At 30.0% G+C, this 19,124-nt stretch overlaps 3 protein-coding genes across 4 annotated transcripts; 1 reads left to right on the forward strand and 2 right to left on the reverse strand.

Annotated features, from left to right (window-relative positions):
* Positions 1–220: 220 nt before the first annotated feature.
* LOC122520576 (protein lin-37 homolog) lies at positions 221–2,044 on the reverse strand. Of its 2 annotated transcripts, none has more exons than XM_043640677.1 (7): positions 1,716–2,044; positions 1,569–1,644; positions 1,278–1,413; positions 992–1,195; positions 733–919; positions 420–568; positions 221–350 (listed from the first exon to the last, which is right to left on the reverse strand). In XM_043640677.1, the coding sequence occupies exons 2-7, from the start codon at positions 1,642–1,644 to the stop codon at positions 329–331; spliced, it is 774 nt and encodes a 257-aa protein (XP_043496612.1). In that variant the 5' UTR covers positions 1,716–2,044; the 3' UTR covers positions 221–328. The 2 variants fall into 2 exon arrangements, with proteins under 2 accessions (XP_043496612.1, XP_043496611.1); XM_043640676.1 differs by having other exon boundaries at positions 992–1,210.
* A 151-nt stretch (positions 2,045–2,195) lies between these two features.
* On the forward strand, positions 2,196–4,987 carry LOC122520578 (HEAT repeat-containing protein 3). Its single transcript, XM_043640678.1, has 6 exons — positions 2,196–2,413; positions 2,848–3,108; positions 3,177–4,123; positions 4,198–4,498; positions 4,581–4,754; positions 4,841–4,987. Exons 1-6 carry the CDS (start codon positions 2,276–2,278, stop codon positions 4,958–4,960), a joined length of 1,941 nt encoding a protein of 646 aa, XP_043496613.1. The 5' UTR covers positions 2,196–2,275; the 3' UTR covers positions 4,961–4,987.
* Positions 4,988–5,821: 834 nt separating this feature from the next.
* On the reverse strand, positions 5,822–17,794 carry LOC122520579 (transcriptional regulator ATRX homolog). The gene is made up of 7 exons (XM_043640679.1): positions 17,482–17,794; positions 10,489–10,878; positions 8,349–8,413; positions 7,970–8,222; positions 7,746–7,874; positions 7,386–7,662; positions 5,822–6,913 (listed from the first exon to the last, which is right to left on the reverse strand). The coding sequence occupies exons 2-7, from the start codon at positions 10,692–10,694 to the stop codon at positions 5,888–5,890; spliced, it is 1,956 nt and encodes a 651-aa protein (XP_043496614.1). The 5' UTR covers positions 10,695–10,878; positions 17,482–17,794; the 3' UTR covers positions 5,822–5,887.
* Positions 17,795–19,124: the final 1,330 nt, after the last annotated feature.

Consider the following 19,124-nt stretch of genomic DNA (forward strand, 5'->3'; position numbering starts at 1 on the left):
AAGGGCTCCGGTTAGATCTTAAGAAAACCGATTTTTGTAAAACTACAGGATCGTAGGGGTCTATTAGGACTAATGGACCTGTATCATGGTGTAGAGTTTAAAAAAAATCAGTGTTTTTAAGGTTTGATGGAGCCCTTATAAGACGTAATTACAAACATAATTATCAAAATATGTTGTGATAAAAATATATTTATACAAATAATATAAAGGAGAAATACAATTATTTTAATAATAGGATTCATTTAATGTTGCAGATATATGTTTGCTTCCAAATTATTAAGAATATTTATATAATTGATAGATACTAATGCATGGTCTAGTTGTTTTATTATTCAAATTCTGATTGTGCCCTGGAAAAAGATTTGATTATTAAAATATTACAAGGTGTGTTCATTTAAATGAATTAAAACAATACGTACCTTTTAAATATAGTACTGAGTATTTGTTGGCCTTGTGCATAACGTTGTTCATTTTTATGCGCCTGCTGATGCCACTTTTTACGAACAGCATTCCAATGTATTCTGTGTTCTCTTAGTAATACTTCTCGCGAATTGAGAGTTTGTCCATCCTAAGAATATTAATGAAACAGTATTTAAGAAACTTAAATATTATTGATATATATATATATATATATACATAATAGATATACATTTTAAAATATGTAACACTATTTCTATATGATTAAATTTTCCTAACATCACTATCATTATAACTATTGCTTTATTTACTTACATAATCTAATTTAATCTCTTCTTTTGCAGGAATAATTGGAGACGGTATACGATTTCTTGGCATTGCCTCTTCACAAGGAAGAGGAGGTGGTAAATAATGAACATCTCGTATTTCTCCACTTGCATCTAATATGTTGCTATTTTGATTATTTATTTCACTAACTATTTCAGGACTAGGACTACGTACTCTAAACAAGAATAAAATATTATAAAAAATCTATATTTATTATAACAAGTTTATATTTTTATTGTATACTCACTTTGGAATAAGATTTGGATTTCTTGGTTGATTAGCCATCCAAGCTCTACAAATAGGATAAAGTGGTGTATCTTCTTGAAACTGAGCGAGATCAACACTGCGATCAAATAGTTTCATCACATACGTATGATGAAATGCCGTATCCATTTGTATTTGTCTACGCCGCCTTATTTTTCTTGGTTGTTGAAAATGAATAGACTTCGTCCTGTACATGTTGTCTCTATTACAAAATGAGTTTATATTGTATTTAAGATTATGTATCTTTTAAAGTAAACAATTAATTTTACATTTTTCTCATATGATGCCTAAACTCATGAGAAGAATTTTCTTCGCTTGAATCTGCTGAGTCTGAATCGTTGTGATGCAATAGTTCTCGTAAAGCTCCTTTTAATCTATCTCTTGCAACAAGAACATCACTGTCTCCTATTATTGTAGATAGAATTAATTTATTTCATATACAAAAATATAAGAGAACACAGTTCTACAGGTATGTCGAAGACATCTTAGATATCTGCTAAAACGTATCACAGATTTGATATATAAATAATACTTATAATTGAAAAATATTTTATTATTACCTATTTCATCTTTTATTTCTATTTTAACACGACTTGGGGTAACCGGTAGAGGTTGATTATTTCGTTTCTTTCCCATCTACATAAAAACAAACCAACTGCATGACAACATTCGATTTAATTTTTATTCTTTTCAATTATATTTCTTACCTTTTTAAATATGTATATGTATATGAGAAAAACAACTATGCTATATGTATGTGCACATATATATATATATACATATATTATATATGTATAAAGATCTAATCATTTAACGAACACAAATTTTTTGTAATTAGGTTAAAACTGATGATTATTTTCTTGTATAACAAAACGGAAAAAAGAAAAAATACATTTTACAATGTTTATGAGACTATATTTCAGTTCACTCGAATGATTTCAAATTACCGATATATAGCAATACAAATTGTAATAAAAAAATAATCTCTATTATTTACATTATTTCACAGATGGAGAGTTTTGAGTATAAAATTTAAGCAGAAATCGATAAATTGAACAGAAATTTTCACTTGTTGTCACTGAAGTTTTTCAACAATTATTTTTATTATTAATCCACCAATCAAAAAAACGATTTACGTATCGCAGCACCATCTAGCTTTTCAGGTTTTGTATTGTAAACTGCACCTAAGGAGGCATTCGTAACACGTGCTCTCGCGTAGAACGTATGTAACGTTTGAAGTGTAATATTTTATTTGTTTTTTTAAAAAATGGGTAAAGATAAACGCAAGAGAAATAAACAGCACAGAAAAAATCCTACAGGACTTGTACCGAATAATCAATTCGATGAATCAGAAGATTGTAAAGATGACGACAAAGAGGAAGCATTGCGAATAGTGTACGATGAAGTATGTTTATTTATGAACAATTTATTACTTGTATATAGATTATTTATTTTTAATTATTTTCATTAAAATAACTTTGTAGTATTTATTACAATAATTTTACGTATTAGTATATTACAAACTTTTAATCATTTTATTTGTAAATCTTTAACCCTTTGAATGCTATGAATGCATATGTGCACTCTCACACAACCGTTCAATTTAGACTATGAATGCATATGTGGGATCTTCACAACTATTCCATTTTTATTTTCCAATGAAAATTCAGTCTGCTAAACTTGTGCTCTTTTGTAAAAAATATACAGCCCACAGTGTGCTTCTTCGTAAAGAGTGGGCAGTCCACAACGCACACTTAATGTTGGACAATGCAGTACTCAAAGGGTTAAAAAGACAATATACAGTCTATTTATTATTTGATATATAATTTTATATCATAGATACAATCTTCGGCCATAGAGGAGAAGTTATCTGGCTTACGAACTTTAGAATCTATGTCTTTTGGTAAGAATATGGCTGAACGAATATCATCAGATGGTATTGTTAAAATGATTGGCCTTTTACTTCTTGATAATAACATAATAGTAAGAGCTACCGTTGCAAGTGCTTTGAGACACATAGCTGAGAATGGTAAAGAAAATGCTATTACAAAATTAATTGACGATGACATCATGACTCCTTTAACTACTTTATTTATAAGAGTAAGTATATTTATGATCACTTTAATATATTTTGATAATTGATTTTTATATTAATGATATACAATTAGGATTACAAAGAATGGCAACCAAAGTTGGATTCTACAATTGAAGAAAAGGTACGCGATGAAAAAGAAACATTTATTGAAGCTGTTACATTGCTTTTAGTTTTATGCGAAAACAATGAAGTGGCTGTTAAGCATGTAAATAAACTGTGTCTATCAATATTACTACAATATTTGAATGTTACCACATATGGAATAGAGATGACCACTGTGGTTGCACAGTGTATACTTACTCTATCAGAAGATAATCCTATTGCGATTGAAACACTCGAAGAGTGCAAGCAAGACTTATTGAATATGTTAAATTTACAAGTCAGCGATAGCTTGCCATTCTATGATCTGATATTACTGAAAACGTTAATAATTGGTATACTGTTGAATATGCATTGTCTTACTAAAAGTAACGAAATTGATGTATTTAATCAAGTTATGAAAATTTTATTAGAAACACTGAGTGTAGATAATAATAGTCTATCGCATGACTTATGTAAAATATTATCAACGGAAAAAGAAAATTTATCAAAAGAAACTCGAAAGAAAATACAAGAATTCAGAAAGTTACTTGGAGCTCAACAACAAACATTAGAAATTTTGGCTAATTTATGTACAGACGAAGAAGAAGATGAACTTTCTGATTTAGATGATTTTGATGAAATTAATCAAAAAGAACCCATGGACGAGGATGAATCAGAGGAAACTGATTTGTCTCATATTATTTTATCATTACCGGTAGAAATAATAGAAATTATTACCAATTGTAATGTTATACAAAAAGTTTGGATCAAAACTGCAAACATAGACAAAGAAATTCGTGAATGTTTTTCAGAAAGTGTCGAAGGAAGAGCACTTTTAAAACAGATTAATGTATTGAGATGTAGAGCATATTTATGCGCACATAATTTATTGTTTATTTCAGATATTAGTTCGGCAAATGACATGGAGGATTTGTACAAGTACATAAATTATATTTTAATATTATATCGTTGATTTTAAAGACTATTTTTTAATGTATATTTTCTGTATACAGAATATGGTGTCAAATTGGAAAATTTGTTTTCGGAAAAGGAGAAAATGAAGGTTTTGTATTGGAGAGTAATTTTGAATTATTAGATTCAGCAATTGCTGTTATGAGAGCTTGTCTTCAAAAACTGGCTAAAGCAGAAACAAAATATTTTTCAAACTTAACAGTAGATGATGTTGCGGTAATGTTTAATTACAATGAGCTATTTTTAAATACAAATATTGGTGTTAATGTAATAAGGATGATAGGACATTTAGCTTTGATTATAGCTCAAACTGACAATCAGCATAAATATGATTTATTAAAGGTAGGAATTTATAATTATTATATTATTAATAAAGCATGCGTGAAAAAAAAAGAATTTTGCTTTTATGCTTTTTTTTTTTTAGAACATAAGTATATTTTTGATACTAACATGTAAAGAAGTATCTTCCGCGTGGATCAACGCAGAATGTTTGGATGCATTGATGGATATATTCTCTGATGATGAAACGGATCAATTAGCAAAAGAACTTGGTATAACTACTGAATTATCGGAACTGTTAATAGCTTTTAAACAAAAGGTAAGAATCTCGTTTTTGCATTACTATTTAAATACAAATAATAACTTACACATAACATTTAATATCAATTATTGGAAATTTAATAGGTTCGTCAACAGAAACACCTTTTAAGAGATAAACGTGATATAATATCTACGGTGAATGATAATATTCCGAGACTTATAAAATACAAAGAAAAACGTTTGAAACTTCTGCAACGAACATAAGAAAATAAAATACTATATACGTGTATGTATATGTTACCATGAAAAACCGAAATTGAAGAATGTCAAAATTCATATGGTCGCTTGTCAACACATACTAAATATGTCGGTGAAAGACTGAATATTTAAATTTATTCTTATACATTAATATTTTGGACATACAACAAGCGACCATGTGAATTTTAACATTCTCTTATTTCCGTCTTTCTTCTCTCTCGTGGTAATATATATAATGAATAAAATAAAATTTATATATATATATATATATTAATATAATGAAAAAACAAACATTTTATTTTTTGATATTCCCTGAATAAAAACATTCAACATTTTTTAATTCGTATATATTATATTTATATAATTAACATTATAAGTAAATTATGTATTCTTTACAATTAGTGTAGGTCAATGGTATTCGATGAAAACAAATTAATGAGGACGATAGAAAAAAGAATTAAAAATATCTGAGATGTGATGAAAGAGCGAATATCGAATAGTATCGTGTTATTTGTTTAAATTTTATTTTTTATAAATAAATAATGGAAATATCAACAAAAAGTATAGGTAAAATATCGTGGTGCAACCAACAGTGCTATAATTATATAATAATCGTATGATCACAATATATTATGGATCCAAAAAAAAATAATAAAACACTGGCTTCTAAATAGATAATACATAAATATATAATTATAGGTATTCTAATTATATATGTGAGATTAATATAGATATTTATCACAATATATATTTTAAAGCACAAATTAAAGGCACATATATATTATATATATATATACGATTACTTTTATCGCTCTCGTTGCATTACGAATTTATCCATTTGTTCTTTCATTCATCGAGAATAAAAGGTACACAGAAGTTACATATTTAATTACCAATGAATTGTTTATACAATTTTATACAACTAAATTATGCTCAAACAGATTTCCCTCTCTTATCGAAAGATTCGGAATTTCTGCTTCTTTCTCTCGGAATTACGGAACCTTCGAAATCATTATAACTCAATGAAACGTGCCTTCTTGGTTTGGGTATAGGATTAACATCATCCAATATTTCTGGCCTTTGTCTGATCGGTTCGGAAATGTGTAATTCGATAACTTTGACTGGATCTTTAGGTGCTTCAACGGGTACAGGAGAATCTGTTAATTTGATAACGTGAATATCTTTTTGTTCACGTGGTAATTCTTTAAATTCTATTTTAACACCGTCTTTATATTCTTCGGTATCAACCATGTTTTGAAAAAAGTGTCTGCGATTTGCTAAAATGGATAATCTAGTATTAGAAGTATTATCCGTTGTTATATCGTCAGTCGAATCTTTCGATAAATTTTTCGATTCCAAAGCTTGAATTTGTTTTTCTATTTTCTTGATCTCCTCTTGAACGGAAAAACTTTCCTCTTGAGATAATCTATCGGCTGAATTTTTTCTTCGTAGACATACTTCTAATTCAGTTTGCGAATTAATCTCATTTATATCTTTTATTATTTCCACCTTATCCTCTTCCTTTCTACAATATTCGATAACAACGTTATTATCCTTATTTGTTTGATTTTCTTCATGACTAGTTTCCTTATTACTCGACTCTTTGATTTCTTCTTTTTCTTCTTTTCCTTTTTCTTCTTTTCCTTTTTCTTCTTTTTCTTCAACGAGTGACCTCTGATTTTCTTCTAATTCTACATTTTTGTCATCGCTTTTTATGTTTTCCAACATAATAGGTTCTTCAACAATTTCTTCAGACTTTTCAGTAACATTTTGTGTAATCGTTTCGTTTTTGGAAGTTAACTGAACACTACTTTCTTTATTCTCATTTGAAGTTTCTACCAATTCTTGATTTCTTTTTGTCATTTCATCAATATTCTCCGTGACTCTACTGATGTCGATCGATTCGGTAATTTCCGATTCTACATTCGAACTATCCGGTGTTTGTTTGATTTCGTTTTCCTATAAAAGAATGTAAAATCATTTCGATTAATTAATTAATTATTCATCGATGTTACTGTAAATTGTAATTTTATTAAAGCCTCTTGTGATTGGCAACATGTTACGTTTATGCAATGCGTGTTGCATATCGTAAGGAGCATTTAAAATCGTTTATCGATAGACAACATTCGCGAGTGACATTATCGACGTTGTATAAAGTGTTATCTGTATACAGGGGTAATAGAAAATATTTGAATACAAAAATTATAACAAAGTATTTCTCGATCCTCGAATTAAAAAGATTTGACAGTAACTATACCAACGCGTTGATTCAATGACTAAAATTAAATGATAAACAAAGTTAAAAGTAACGTGACGACAATGACGCGTCGAAAGTTTATTTTTAGCAAGTAAAATCACCACGGGATATTTTCATTTTGTTCACAACGCATTCGATAAAAAACTTTGACGCTTTTTCATTTAGCGAACTCACCTGTGGAGTTTCCAATTGTTCTGCGCGTCGTGGTGGCTGTGGTGCCCTACGTTTTTTCCGTCCATAGCCACTAGCTGTGCTACCAATGGATACACAACTGTTTATAGATATGTTAGATCTTCTTACAGAATCCTGTCCAAATCTTTTAAAAACATAGTCTTCAGGAACATTTTCGTTTTCATCTCTCAACGTAACGTCACCCGACCTGCTAGTTTCTTCTTCCGAATCCAAGTTACTCGTGTTTAACCTCTGCGATGATCTGGTAGCAGACCTTCGTCTGAACAAAGAAAAATGTGTAAAGAAAGATTTTCTAGAATGAGTCATATGTTTATATTACTCGATTGTATATCAATTTCTTACATCGGTGGTACTGGGGTTCTTTCGAATGATGTTTCACGCAACGTGACCGTCCCATTTTCTTTTGATTCTTTATCTTCGAAATTTAATGGTGGTATCTTATCTGTTGGTCTTGGACTTACTTGTCCAAATCTAATTCAAAAATGATTTTTTCGTATTAAATACAAAATAATAATAAATATAATAAATGACAATGACAAAGATAGAAAATAATTCATTGAAAATACCTTCTAGCTGGTGCTTTAGGAGTAAGATCACCCATAATGGACGTTGTCGTATCCTGAGGACTACCATCGTAGATCCTTGCAGGATCTCCGTTGACTGTAAGACTAGAACTATATCTGGAACCACTATTATCCATCGTGTATTTTCTTCTTCTAACGAGAGTTCCTAAGGCTTCGTCAAATTCTTGCTGATCTTTCGAAATTCGTGACGGTGCTATCGGCCTATCAAATGGCTCTCTTTTATACGCAGACGAAACTAAAAAGTTTGTAATTTTTTTGTATCATCCACACATAACGATACAATCTTTCATTTTGATTATTTATAATATTGTTATCGTGTAAGTTATATAACTACATAAAATATACCTGTACGCGAATGTACCTGTTATGATCGTCGATCTTTTCTCAGCTTGATCCGGTTCCTTCCGTTTACCAAATAATCCGTTCCTGCGATTTTAAATAAATAAATTATAAAACGTTATTAGAAACATTTTGATATCTTAAAATAACAATCTATAGAAATATCGATCGAAAAGTTATAAGGAAGTAACAAACAACAAGTAATGAAAAATATCGAAGCTCGAATAGATGATCCGTTAAGCGTGGTAATCTAAAAATAAATTCATGATATAAGTTCGAACTTTGGCTCAGAATTCGTCATTTTTTTTTTTCTTCCATATACGAGATTTTAATCGTTCGTTTTTTTTTTCTTTTTCTTTTTTTTTTTTTTTTTGTATATTTACCCGATGATAATTATGTCTGATAAACGCGAGGACAAAAAAAAAAGTAAGTCTTATCTACGGCGAAAGGCCGTCGAATTCCACTTTAGAAATATTTGCTCGTTATAATCGATAGAAAATTTAAATGCGAAAAATAAGAAATCTCGCAAGTGGATGTTTTTTTTTTTTGTTTAAATCAAATATGAATTATTAAGAATTTATATTAATATTAGATTTTAAATATTGAACGAAATCTTGTGAGTGATAAAACGTTCGAATAATAATAATACATTTGAATAAAATATTGATCAAACTTTTCTACAATGTTTATGAATACTGTAAAGAAAACTAAAAGATTAACCGAGTAATCGTTTCGTCATATATATTACGAACGAAGAATGACGTCATGAATAATAACATAATCTAACTTTATTCACTGACGCGAATGCAAACGTCGAGTATACCAAGTGTCGAAAAGAAATAAACAAAATCTAAAAGAATGATCGTAGAAAGGTAAACAAATCGATTATATTTTTTACCAATAAATTTCTTCATTTATCTGTGAATTGTGTTTCAAAGAAATATAATCCATCGAAAGCGTAGCAAATTCACGGACACTAAAATTGCAATGATTGCGATCATCCTCATTCCGTGTAATAAAGCTTTCCTTTCTATACCGTTCTAATCGTATGTCATAATAATCGGCAATGAATTTTCAATTTTCAAATTATATTACGGCTCCTTTTTCAAACCATTCGAATAAAATGTCAAGATATATTCTATAATAATTATGCGAATAACGTATTTTCTTTTTTTAACTAGAAGATCGCTATGTAAACGATAGGAAGAGTTAAGTAAGCAAGTTATTTAAAAAGAACTTGACAACACTGACGCATAATAATCAAATCTCTTACTGCATTTCTAAACTTGTAATACAAGTACGGAATAAAATATTTGCCAACGTGTGGTGTTTCAAAATTTCTAAGTATTTTCTTTTATCATTGTTAATTATACAATATCGTAATAGTAAACGTCAATTTTTTCTTTCTTTTTTTTTTTAAGAATAATTATACGAAAGATAACATTTATCGTGGTTAATTTGAATGAAACATTTTGATATAAATCTTACGTACAACGTAAATTTGTATGAATGAAAACACGTTTAGTATTTTTTTTTTGTACAGATCTCAACAGGTCAAACAATCAGATTAATTTCTTTTAGCCAAGTTAAAATCGACAATGAGAGATGAGACATAGTTCAATGTGACGTTTACAGTTCGCTACGCAACGTTCGGTTATTTGTATCTTTTGGGTTACGGCCAAATGCAGATATTACTATTTAATTCACGTGTCTGTAAGACACCATTATTTAGGTTCAAGTTCAACAAACTGATAACAATATTTCCAATTTTTCCTTTGAATTTATACAGTAATATAATTCAATTGAAATACACACGTAGTGTATTATATCGAGTGGAAAAATCTGTTTTATCGGGGAATTATAACAATTTCATTGGATTAATTTAACTGCAATCAAGGTTCTTATTTAATATGCTTGGAAAGAAAAACACGTTCTAAGTGGAATACAAATTTGTTTCTTGGTAATAAAAATCGTTAAATGTATTTTACGTGACCCGGTATTGATAAAGTTTAAGTTTCACGCTTGGCTTCACGGAGAGAGAGTCATGCTATGAAAATCTTTAATTAAGATTTTCAAACAAAGTATCGTGCTATTTAAGATAAGAACAAAATCTATATATAGAGGTGGGGCATACACATATATTTATTTTCTATTTTACCTACCATGTTGACTTGATGGAAAAACTGTTCGACCTTTTTTTCCTGCTTCTCCCGAAGGTCCAAAATTTATGTTTTATCTCTTTGGCCGAGCTCTTGCTATTTTCACGCTGCAAGCGTGGATGCGAGGTAGGAGGGTTTGTAGTGTCGTCATTGAAAGGATTTAGATGCTCCGGATAATCGTAAATGGAAACGCTTGGACGCCTCGACATGATTTACACATCTACTGTGTGTGTTTCCCTGATTTTTTATTTCTTTTTTTTTATATTTCTTATTCACTTCAATTTATTCGCCTTTACCTTTAAAATGATAAGATTGTTGTTGACTCGAGAACTTGTCCAGTTAAATCATCGAGAGTTCTATTTATCATTTCCACGTTACCGTTAACATTTAGTTCTGAAAAAATAAAGAAAAGAAATATTTGTTATATTTTAAGCATCATTTTTCATTCGATATAATCATTTTTAATAGAAGTGAGATTTTAACTCCGATTTCTTCTATCTGTATATTATACTTTTCTAAGATCCAATTATTATTATTACATGTTGACATAGAGAAAGCAATTTAATTTGAAATTCTTCCGTGGAATCCATCTTGCATTACGAATAAAGTCCACGTTTATTTTTAACGCATTACGCGAACTTAACGGTATGGAACCCGACGTCCGTTCGAACTAGTAGGAATATTATTTTTTTTCTTTTCTTTTCTTTTCTTTTTTTAAGCTACGAGGTCGCTAACTTTGTGCCATTTGAAACAATGCCTCACCTTATTGAAGTAAAAAAACAAGTATAGAAATTTTTTAACGAAATTATTATACATTTGACATAAGCGCCAGGTTAACGTCTCTGTTATCTTTACTCTGGATTTTTATTGATAAAAAAATGATAAAAAAAAAAAAAAAAAAGAAAAAAAAAGGAAATACTTTGCGAGTTCCATATTGATAATACGAAGAGGAAAAAAATAGAAGAAGAAGAAGAAGAAGAAGGAAGGAAGTTAAGGAAAAAACTGGGATAAGAAAATATCATATACTCGTAGATAAAATTCATATAGGGATTATCTGGTAATATTATTTGTCTTCGTATTTATTTATAATAAATTATTTTTTTCTTTTTCTCTTCCTATTATCTCTGTATGATAATAAATTATTAGATTAACTGTTAGATCGGATAATATTGAGTAGATAATATTTAACTTGTTAGATAATATTGATTTTCATTCTGTTGATATTGGATCTTTCGAAATAAACGAAATAAGGTTAACGTTTATAGCGAATTAATATCGATCAAACGAAGATTGAATTTTCTACGTAATTCTCATACATTGCGTATATATGTATGTAAGTTTATATATATATATATTTAGAGAGAGAAAGAGAGAGAGAAAGAGAAACAGAGTTGTTAAAGTACAATTGGTGGTTCAAATCGAATGATCTGCGTTTGAGCAATTGAGAACGATTGAATACCGATATTTATGCACCAGAATGAGTTTTATAGGGAGTTAATATGCTAAACATCCATTGAAATCTCTGGAATAATAGCGTAACACGTTAACTTCATCAACAAATCAACGTTTCTAGGATTAAACAAATTTAATGAAACCAGAACAAAATAGAAAGCGCTTATATGAATATTTAACATTGTTAAACGACTTGAATATTTATCTAACTTGAAGTTGCAACTGAAGGAAAAATATCAAATTGATTTTTTAGTATAGAGAATGTGTTTTAAATGTTGTGTTCATATATATATGTATAATACCAAATGAGCCGTTTCAGTGCATACATCGATTAACTCCACTTTTTGAAAAATCTTAAATTTATGTGTCAAAGCACTTGGTAAAGTCATAACTTTTTATTATTTAGTGACGCAACCCTGACGCATTGTTCCGTTCGAAGAAACTCTCCCAAATAAATTCGAGCTTCAATTGTTTAACAAATCGAGAGGGGCCGGGATTCGAACCCAGGATCTTCCGCATACCGAAAGAACGCTCTACCACTTGAGCCACGAAGACCTATTCATAAGTTTTTACATTTATAATAACTTTCCTGAATAATAAAGATTAACACCATTAAACGGCAAAATTTTGTTGGCCATTGAAAAAGTAAGTAATTTATTTCAACATTACTGACGATTATTTTTTGGCTATTATTTCTTGTTAATTTTATACACCGTTAAATGAAAGCTATATCTGTATTCATGCATTCTACATTATATATATGTGAATTTATATTATAACAGGAATTTTAAAAAACAATGTACATTATTTCATCACGTTTCTCGACTTTTTGTTTAATTGAATTAATCGATGTGTCCATTGAATGGCTCATTAATATAAATCAGATATATTTAATGTAAGATTATTTTATAAATTACATAAGAAAAAAATAATACGTATAATAATATAACAATAATTGTTTATCTTTGATTGCAAGTATATATATATATATATATGAGTTTTTATATACGTAAAAAAATTCTTAAACTATCGATCGTAGAAAGAGGACACACGTAATACACATAGGTATGTATCATGTGAATCGATGGTCGTGAAGACGAACTAACAAACGTAATTAGTTCAATTAGTTGAACGCGTTCGCAGTTCGTTTATGATCTCGTGTTCTCCGTTCGTATAGACAACTGTTTAAAAACACTTAACAACAACGTTCAATGTTCTCTTTCAATTTGTTCTCTATTTTTTTTCATCATTCTTTTTTGCTCATTTACTTTTTGTTACATTCCATATTTCTTCGTCTCGTAATTCGAGTAACAGCGAACACTTTTTTTCTCTTGAACGACTAACCGAAAGACCAACGCGTTATCTATGATTTCAAGATAAGCCTTTATCCCTCGCGAAAATTCTACCGTGTTATCTATCGAGTGCGTTATATGCGTTCTATGCTTGCAACATTCTTTTCGTTAATTCTTCTTCTTCTTCTTCTTCTTTTTTGTTTTGTTTTGTTGTGTTTTTTGTTGAAGTTTTATATTCCATCTAGATCTTCGTTAGCATCTGGCTCGCATATTCGCTATTAATTCGTTATGTTGTTTCTTATTCGATCGAAGTAATAATATGAGCGACATATGGCACGAGATAAAGTTTCTGAACTTCGATCAGACTCCATGGATCATTAGCATTCTAATTGCACGAAGATATAATTGATATGGGATAAAATTATTCGTTAATTAAACGATCATTTAAATCGTCACGAAGTATTTGACCAACCTCTGACACAGGAATAATTTATACTCGCTTTTAATACGCACTTTAAACGTATGAATATACATCATACTTATACTTATTAAATATTCGCACAATGAACAAAGAACATGCATCACCTTTCTAATGTGCGAAATGACGAATATATGCAACACTGTTTAACCCGAACAGAAAATAACCGAAGGTGTGTGTGCGTGTAAGTAACTAAGAAGAATGATTAGAATGGAGTTGGTAAAAAAAAAATCTGCGCGATGTCAGCTCTATTGTTGGCGTATTTTTTCTTTTTTTTCTTTTTCTCTTTTTTATTTTTTTTTTTTCTTCGTTAGGTCAGGTAAGTTACGACGTTCGCATGAAAAGATTTCTCTCCCCGATCTGTCCTGATAAACTTGGTAATTTAATATTTGTTTTAGAGAATAGATCGATAAAATTGTAAGCTTCTTCGAAAGCACGAAGAAAGTTCGTGCAGCGGTGGTCTTATCGACAAAAAAACCCGATCGATTCTTCGCGCCATCGCGTTTTATGGATTTAAGTGGTATGCGAAACTCGCGCCTATATAAACGTGAAATGCCTTTCGTCAACAATGAGATTAGATTAAATCCTCTTTGCGCAATCAACTTTTGTCCGAAGGATCTTCACGGTATCGAGTTTGTTAGAAAATGGCTGAATTGCTTTATTTCGAGCTGTATATCGAAAACTTAAACCTTTGCACTCAAGCGGCGCCGATACGGCGCCCGGCCGCCGATTTCAAGGGTCAACTCAACCAAAACTAATTGCAAAGTGCAGTATTTATCAAAGTTTGTTTTTTTTTCGACATATTAATGAATAAACTGATGGATACTTTATTATTTAGTGACGCAATCCTGACGCATTTGTTCGTTCGAAGAACTCTCCTAATAAATTCGAGCTTCAATTTGTTTAACAAATCGAGAGAGGGGGCCCGGGATTCGAACCCAGGATCTTTCGCATACCGAAAGAACGCTCTACCACTTGAGCCACGAAGACGTGTTGATATTTTATTACTTCTATACGCTTGTTTGTTTATAAATGTTTTTAAAGTAAGATGATGAGTATATTACGTCGAGTGAAAGAAGAAAAATAAAAGAACAAACAACAAAAAATATAATATAAAAATGAAGATTAATGTGATTACTGTGATTAAATAAAAGCAAATGAAAAAAAAAGATATAATCTAGAAGATTATATGTTGGTGTATTAAACGCTGAGAAACTTGATGGCACACTTCCAACGATACTACACCAACGTTGAACTCAATTTTTTGTTCAGAATATTTCGGGATCTCGAACGATTTACGAAATTGTACAACGATCCCGGACTCTCCTAGATTTTTATAAATTAAATTTGATATCTCTCTCGCAACGATATGGTACTTTACGTTTACCGACATAAAACATTTGCAACGTTTCTTTTCATCTTTGTGATATTAAACAAAAAATATCATTCTCAATGATTTATGATGATATTGAAATTTTATGATAGTATAAACAAGAAAAAAGGATAAAAAAAAGTACTTGGTAATGCTTTGTGTTTGAATACATCGATCAACCCAATAACGTCTTGCAATTCTCCCCATATCTTTGCGAAATCACGATCTCAGAATTCTTAGACACGCTACGACGAAAACGAAAAGTTTTTTTTTAAAACGGTGAAAATATTTCGCGAGAGCTTTCGTGACACGATCTTCTAACATAGGTAAGTCACGTAGGTATTATACATATATCAGGGGTTCTCAAATTCAAGATTTAAATTTAATACAAAAATAAAGACACAAATTTATTCACGTATCTGAGTTATTCTTCTTCTTTTTTTTTTTGAATCATCGAAAACTCGCGTCGATAAAAAAGGCATAGAAAACTCTAGTGCAAAAGCTCATTGTCGTATCTAAATTTATCTAACGACCTTTCGATGCTAACATTCATCGTTTTATATCTATTTTGAATGCCTAAGATCGTAGATCATCTCTCGGTGAAATTTATCTTCTAATTTAAATTTAAACCTTGTCCGTTCGGACTATGTTTTCTACCGTAAATTGTTCGATTTTTATCAGAGGATGCGAAAAACAATTGAAAATAAGTTATCTCTGAGTGTACCCACAATCGTGGTGAAGAATATATATATGTGTATATATACTTTTATATGTATCACGCGAGTGAGAGACTCTGTTCTGTATAAAAATAGAATCCTAATATACACCCTTAGCTGGAGGTCGACCGATCGAAAATGAATTCGGAAATAATTTCACCTCAAATGAATTCCATCACAGCCAGAGTCGTGGTGTTCTTAATGACTTTTTACAATATTCATAAGTCGAATGACCTAAAAAGTTCGTATAGTTCCTTGACGATTGGCGAGCAAGCAAGCAAGCAAGCAAGCAACTTGATATATAGCACACGATTCTCTTTTCTTACATAAATTTTTACTCGATGGGAGATAACAACTCTTATTATACGTTGAAAACAAATCATTTCTCATGACAGACTTTAATGTTTTATAGAAAATCTTATCTAAATGTTTACGCATTTTTTTATTTTCTTATTTTTTAAACGAAGCTTCGCTTGCTTGCTTGCTTGCTTGCTTTGATTTATCGTTAATATGTATAAATGATAATTTTTTAGAAAAAAAGTTCGAAATTTTGTAGGATCTTAATAAATACATTAATATAAATTGTGAATAATAAATTGTATTCTAAAGAAAATTGAAGAACAAGACTGTTCTGAATCTTATATTAAATGATATCAGAATAACTCTCTTTTCTCTTTCACTTTGAACGACAACAGGCATCAATGATAGGAAGAAAGAGTAAAAGGCTGGTCCTTGAACGAAACGAAGGACGTTTCTCATTACCTCGAAAAAAAAAAAAAAACATTTCTATGAAATGACGCTATTCTTTATTAAAAGGATCAATTATAAGAGGATCATATTCCCTCGTAAGAATTATATTTTATTTTTTATTTCGTAGACCGTGAACGAACGCGTAAAGTTAATTTATTCGGTTTAATTTATACGCGGGCATAAATCGGTTTGTTTGTCGAATAAATTAATTTTTCTTTTTTGCCACGTAATTAAGTATATGCACGTGTATATATAAGAATTAGAAAAAATTAAATTACACGCGGATTTTGTACTACTTTTTAAGAGTTAATAATTAAATTTATTATTGTATCATCGTAGACGAAACACGTGCACCAATGAAATAACGTATCAAGAGGAAGAAAAAACTTTCGCAGCATCGATTTAATAAAGTTACTATTGCCTACGTCTTTACACTAACATAACTGTATAAGTATACATCGTTTAAACAAAATACGTAATGCGATTGTTAGTTGTTGTTTCTTTTTTTATTATTTATTCAACGTGTTCAAAGACCTCGTCGTGATAAATTACAGAATAATTAATTTAATCTACGAATAGATTAGCCATTATCTTGAGGAGTAATATGTAAAACTTTTGAAACTAAATTCCATCTTAAGTTATCACACACGCAGCAAATATATATATATATATATATATATATATATATATATATATATATATATAATATAACGTGATGATAACGCGTTAATAAAAGAATAAGGTGACACAACTTGAAATTCTTTGTCTTCTTTTTTCCTTCTATGCATGCTTCTTCTTAGATTTCTACGCTACCGACGTTTATTAGAAATAATTTCGAAATAATCGAATCGAAGAGAAGAATATCGTAGATGTATAAATAGTTGTGTTTCTTTTTTTTTTTTTTTTTTTTTTTTCAAGAATATAAGGAAAACTTACGTAAATGAATATATAATTGATATTTAGTATCGGCACTTATTTGTTAGATAAGAAACCCCCCTCCAAAAAAAAAAACACTTGTCGTAAAACTCGTGTCGATTTTCAACACCACAGAATAGGAAAACACTTTATGAGGAATGACCTTGTCTTGTTTTATAAAATTCTATTTCGATAGAAATTTCGCGCGATGTATAAAAAGATTTCTAGTTCGTATGTAATGTAAAAATGGACGAAACAAAAAAGAAATAAAAATGCAAAAGACACGATCGCGACGAGGTATACCGCGCGACTATCACTCGACTCGACTATCTCACAATTCGCATCGAGTATGTTCGGGCTCGTGTAACTTCGGTTCCTGTTCGGTCGTCATCGAATTGCTACGAAAGCTCAACACTGTAATGTCATTTTTTATTGGAGGAGCTCACGATCGGACGGCAAGTTTGAAATTTCAAACTGTTTCACAGTAAAACTATTACTAATAAATCATTTAACTATATCGTTCAACGTATAGTGTCGATAATATCAAACTAAATGCAAAGAAAAGTGTTTGTTCGATTAGTTCGAGATTATCATGGAAAGTTCTTACGTAGAGATAACGCGTTTGATTTAAATGGAAATTATAACTTGTTACATTTTTTTTTCTTTCTTCTTGTTATACTTTTTGTATCGTTTTTTTTTTTTCAACAATTAGCGAACAAAAACCTTGTTGATAAAACATTACTATATTATTAAAAATAATTGTATGATTATTATTAGAAAAAAAAGAACAAAAAACGTTCGTAGTGCTGACTAATGATAACAGAATGCACGTGTGAGAGACGTAGATTTGTCAGACTTGTGTAGGCGTTATGGGTGCTGTCATAGAAAGTTGTGCGAAAAATATCACGGCATATGTGAGCATTGCATTGCGTTATACATACTTCGATTTACGATACAAAAGTTACAAGTTTGCAAAAGTATATCTAGCTACTAAGTTAGTAGCTAGGGCGAAAACAATAAATTACTAATATACTTAGCAGGATAGCTGAAGAACTTTGATCTTAGAAGTATCCATTATTCTTTGTAATAACGTTTTATCTTGCAATCTAACTTGATTTCGTTGTATATAAGAATTATATCGTAATAACGATAAGATAAGTCTTATCGAACTTCTTTGTTATAAAAAAAAGGGAAGAAAAGAAGGAAAAGGTATTAAAAAAAGCGTGTATTTAATTTCATAAAACATTTATGAGATTTTATTTTAAATACATACCGTACAAACAATTTTTTTCTTGATCGTTAAGAGAAAATACTCTTTTTATTGGAATAAGTGTCAAGCATCTCATCGCCAACTCGACCCTGAGGCATGACTTTAAAAGGACGACAAGAAGTTCTTTTGATCATTAGATTTTATTATAGCATAATTCAGGCATTGTGAGAGAGTATAATGGAGATGGCTTTCAAGAGTACCGTCGGCAATGAGACCACCGATTTGAAATAATTATAAAATGATCTCGATGCGGTACGATATAGAAAGTTCATTGTACCCGAACCTTTCATAACAATTTCTAGATCCGTCTAATCGATCGAGCTAGAACCGTAACCTCCCACGACTTGCTAATTGACCATAACATTTCATCTAATTATATTATTTTTCTAATGTT

Source organism: Polistes fuscatus, unplaced genomic scaffold (assembly GCF_010416935.1).
Source record: "Polistes fuscatus isolate 324 unplaced genomic scaffold, CU_Pfus_HIC Scaffold4, whole genome shotgun sequence".
Classification (NCBI taxonomy): Eukaryota; Metazoa; Arthropoda; class Insecta; order Hymenoptera; family Vespidae; genus Polistes; species Polistes fuscatus.

Bases quoted from the DNA above. Each gene is read 5' to 3' on its own strand.
- LOC122520576 (XM_043640676.1), bottom strand. From the start codon at position 1,644: ATGGGAAAGAAACGAAATAATCAACCTCTACCGGTTACCCCAAGTCGT. The intron at 920-991 runs GTGAGTATACAA...ATTCTTGTTTAG, and splicing joins AATCCAAATCTTATTCCAAA to AGTACGTAGTCCTAGTCCTG. The intron at 351-419 runs GTACGTATTGTT...ATCTTTTTCCAG, and splicing joins CTCAGTACTATATTTAAAAG to GGCACAATCAGAATTTGAAT.
- LOC122520578 (XM_043640678.1), top strand. From the start codon at position 2,276: ATGGGTAAAGATAAACGCAAGAGAAATAAACAGCACAGAAAAAATCCT. The intron at 3,109-3,176 runs GTAAGTATATTT...ATATACAATTAG, and splicing joins TAACTACTTTATTTATAAGA to GATTACAAAGAATGGCAACC. The intron at 4,124-4,197 runs GTACATAAATTA...TTCTGTATACAG, and splicing joins GACATGGAGGATTTGTACAA to AATATGGTGTCAAATTGGAA.
- LOC122520579 (XM_043640679.1), bottom strand. From the start codon at position 10,694: ATGTCGAGGCGTCCAAGCGTTTCCATTTACGATTATCCGGAGCATCTA. The intron at 8,414-10,488 runs GTAGGTAAAATA...TTAAAATCGCAG, and splicing joins TTTTCCATCAAGTCAACATG to GAACGGATTATTTGGTAAAC. The intron at 8,223-8,348 runs GTACATTCGCGT...CAAACTTTTTAG, and splicing joins AAGATCGACGATCATAACAG to TTTCGTCTGCGTATAAAAGA.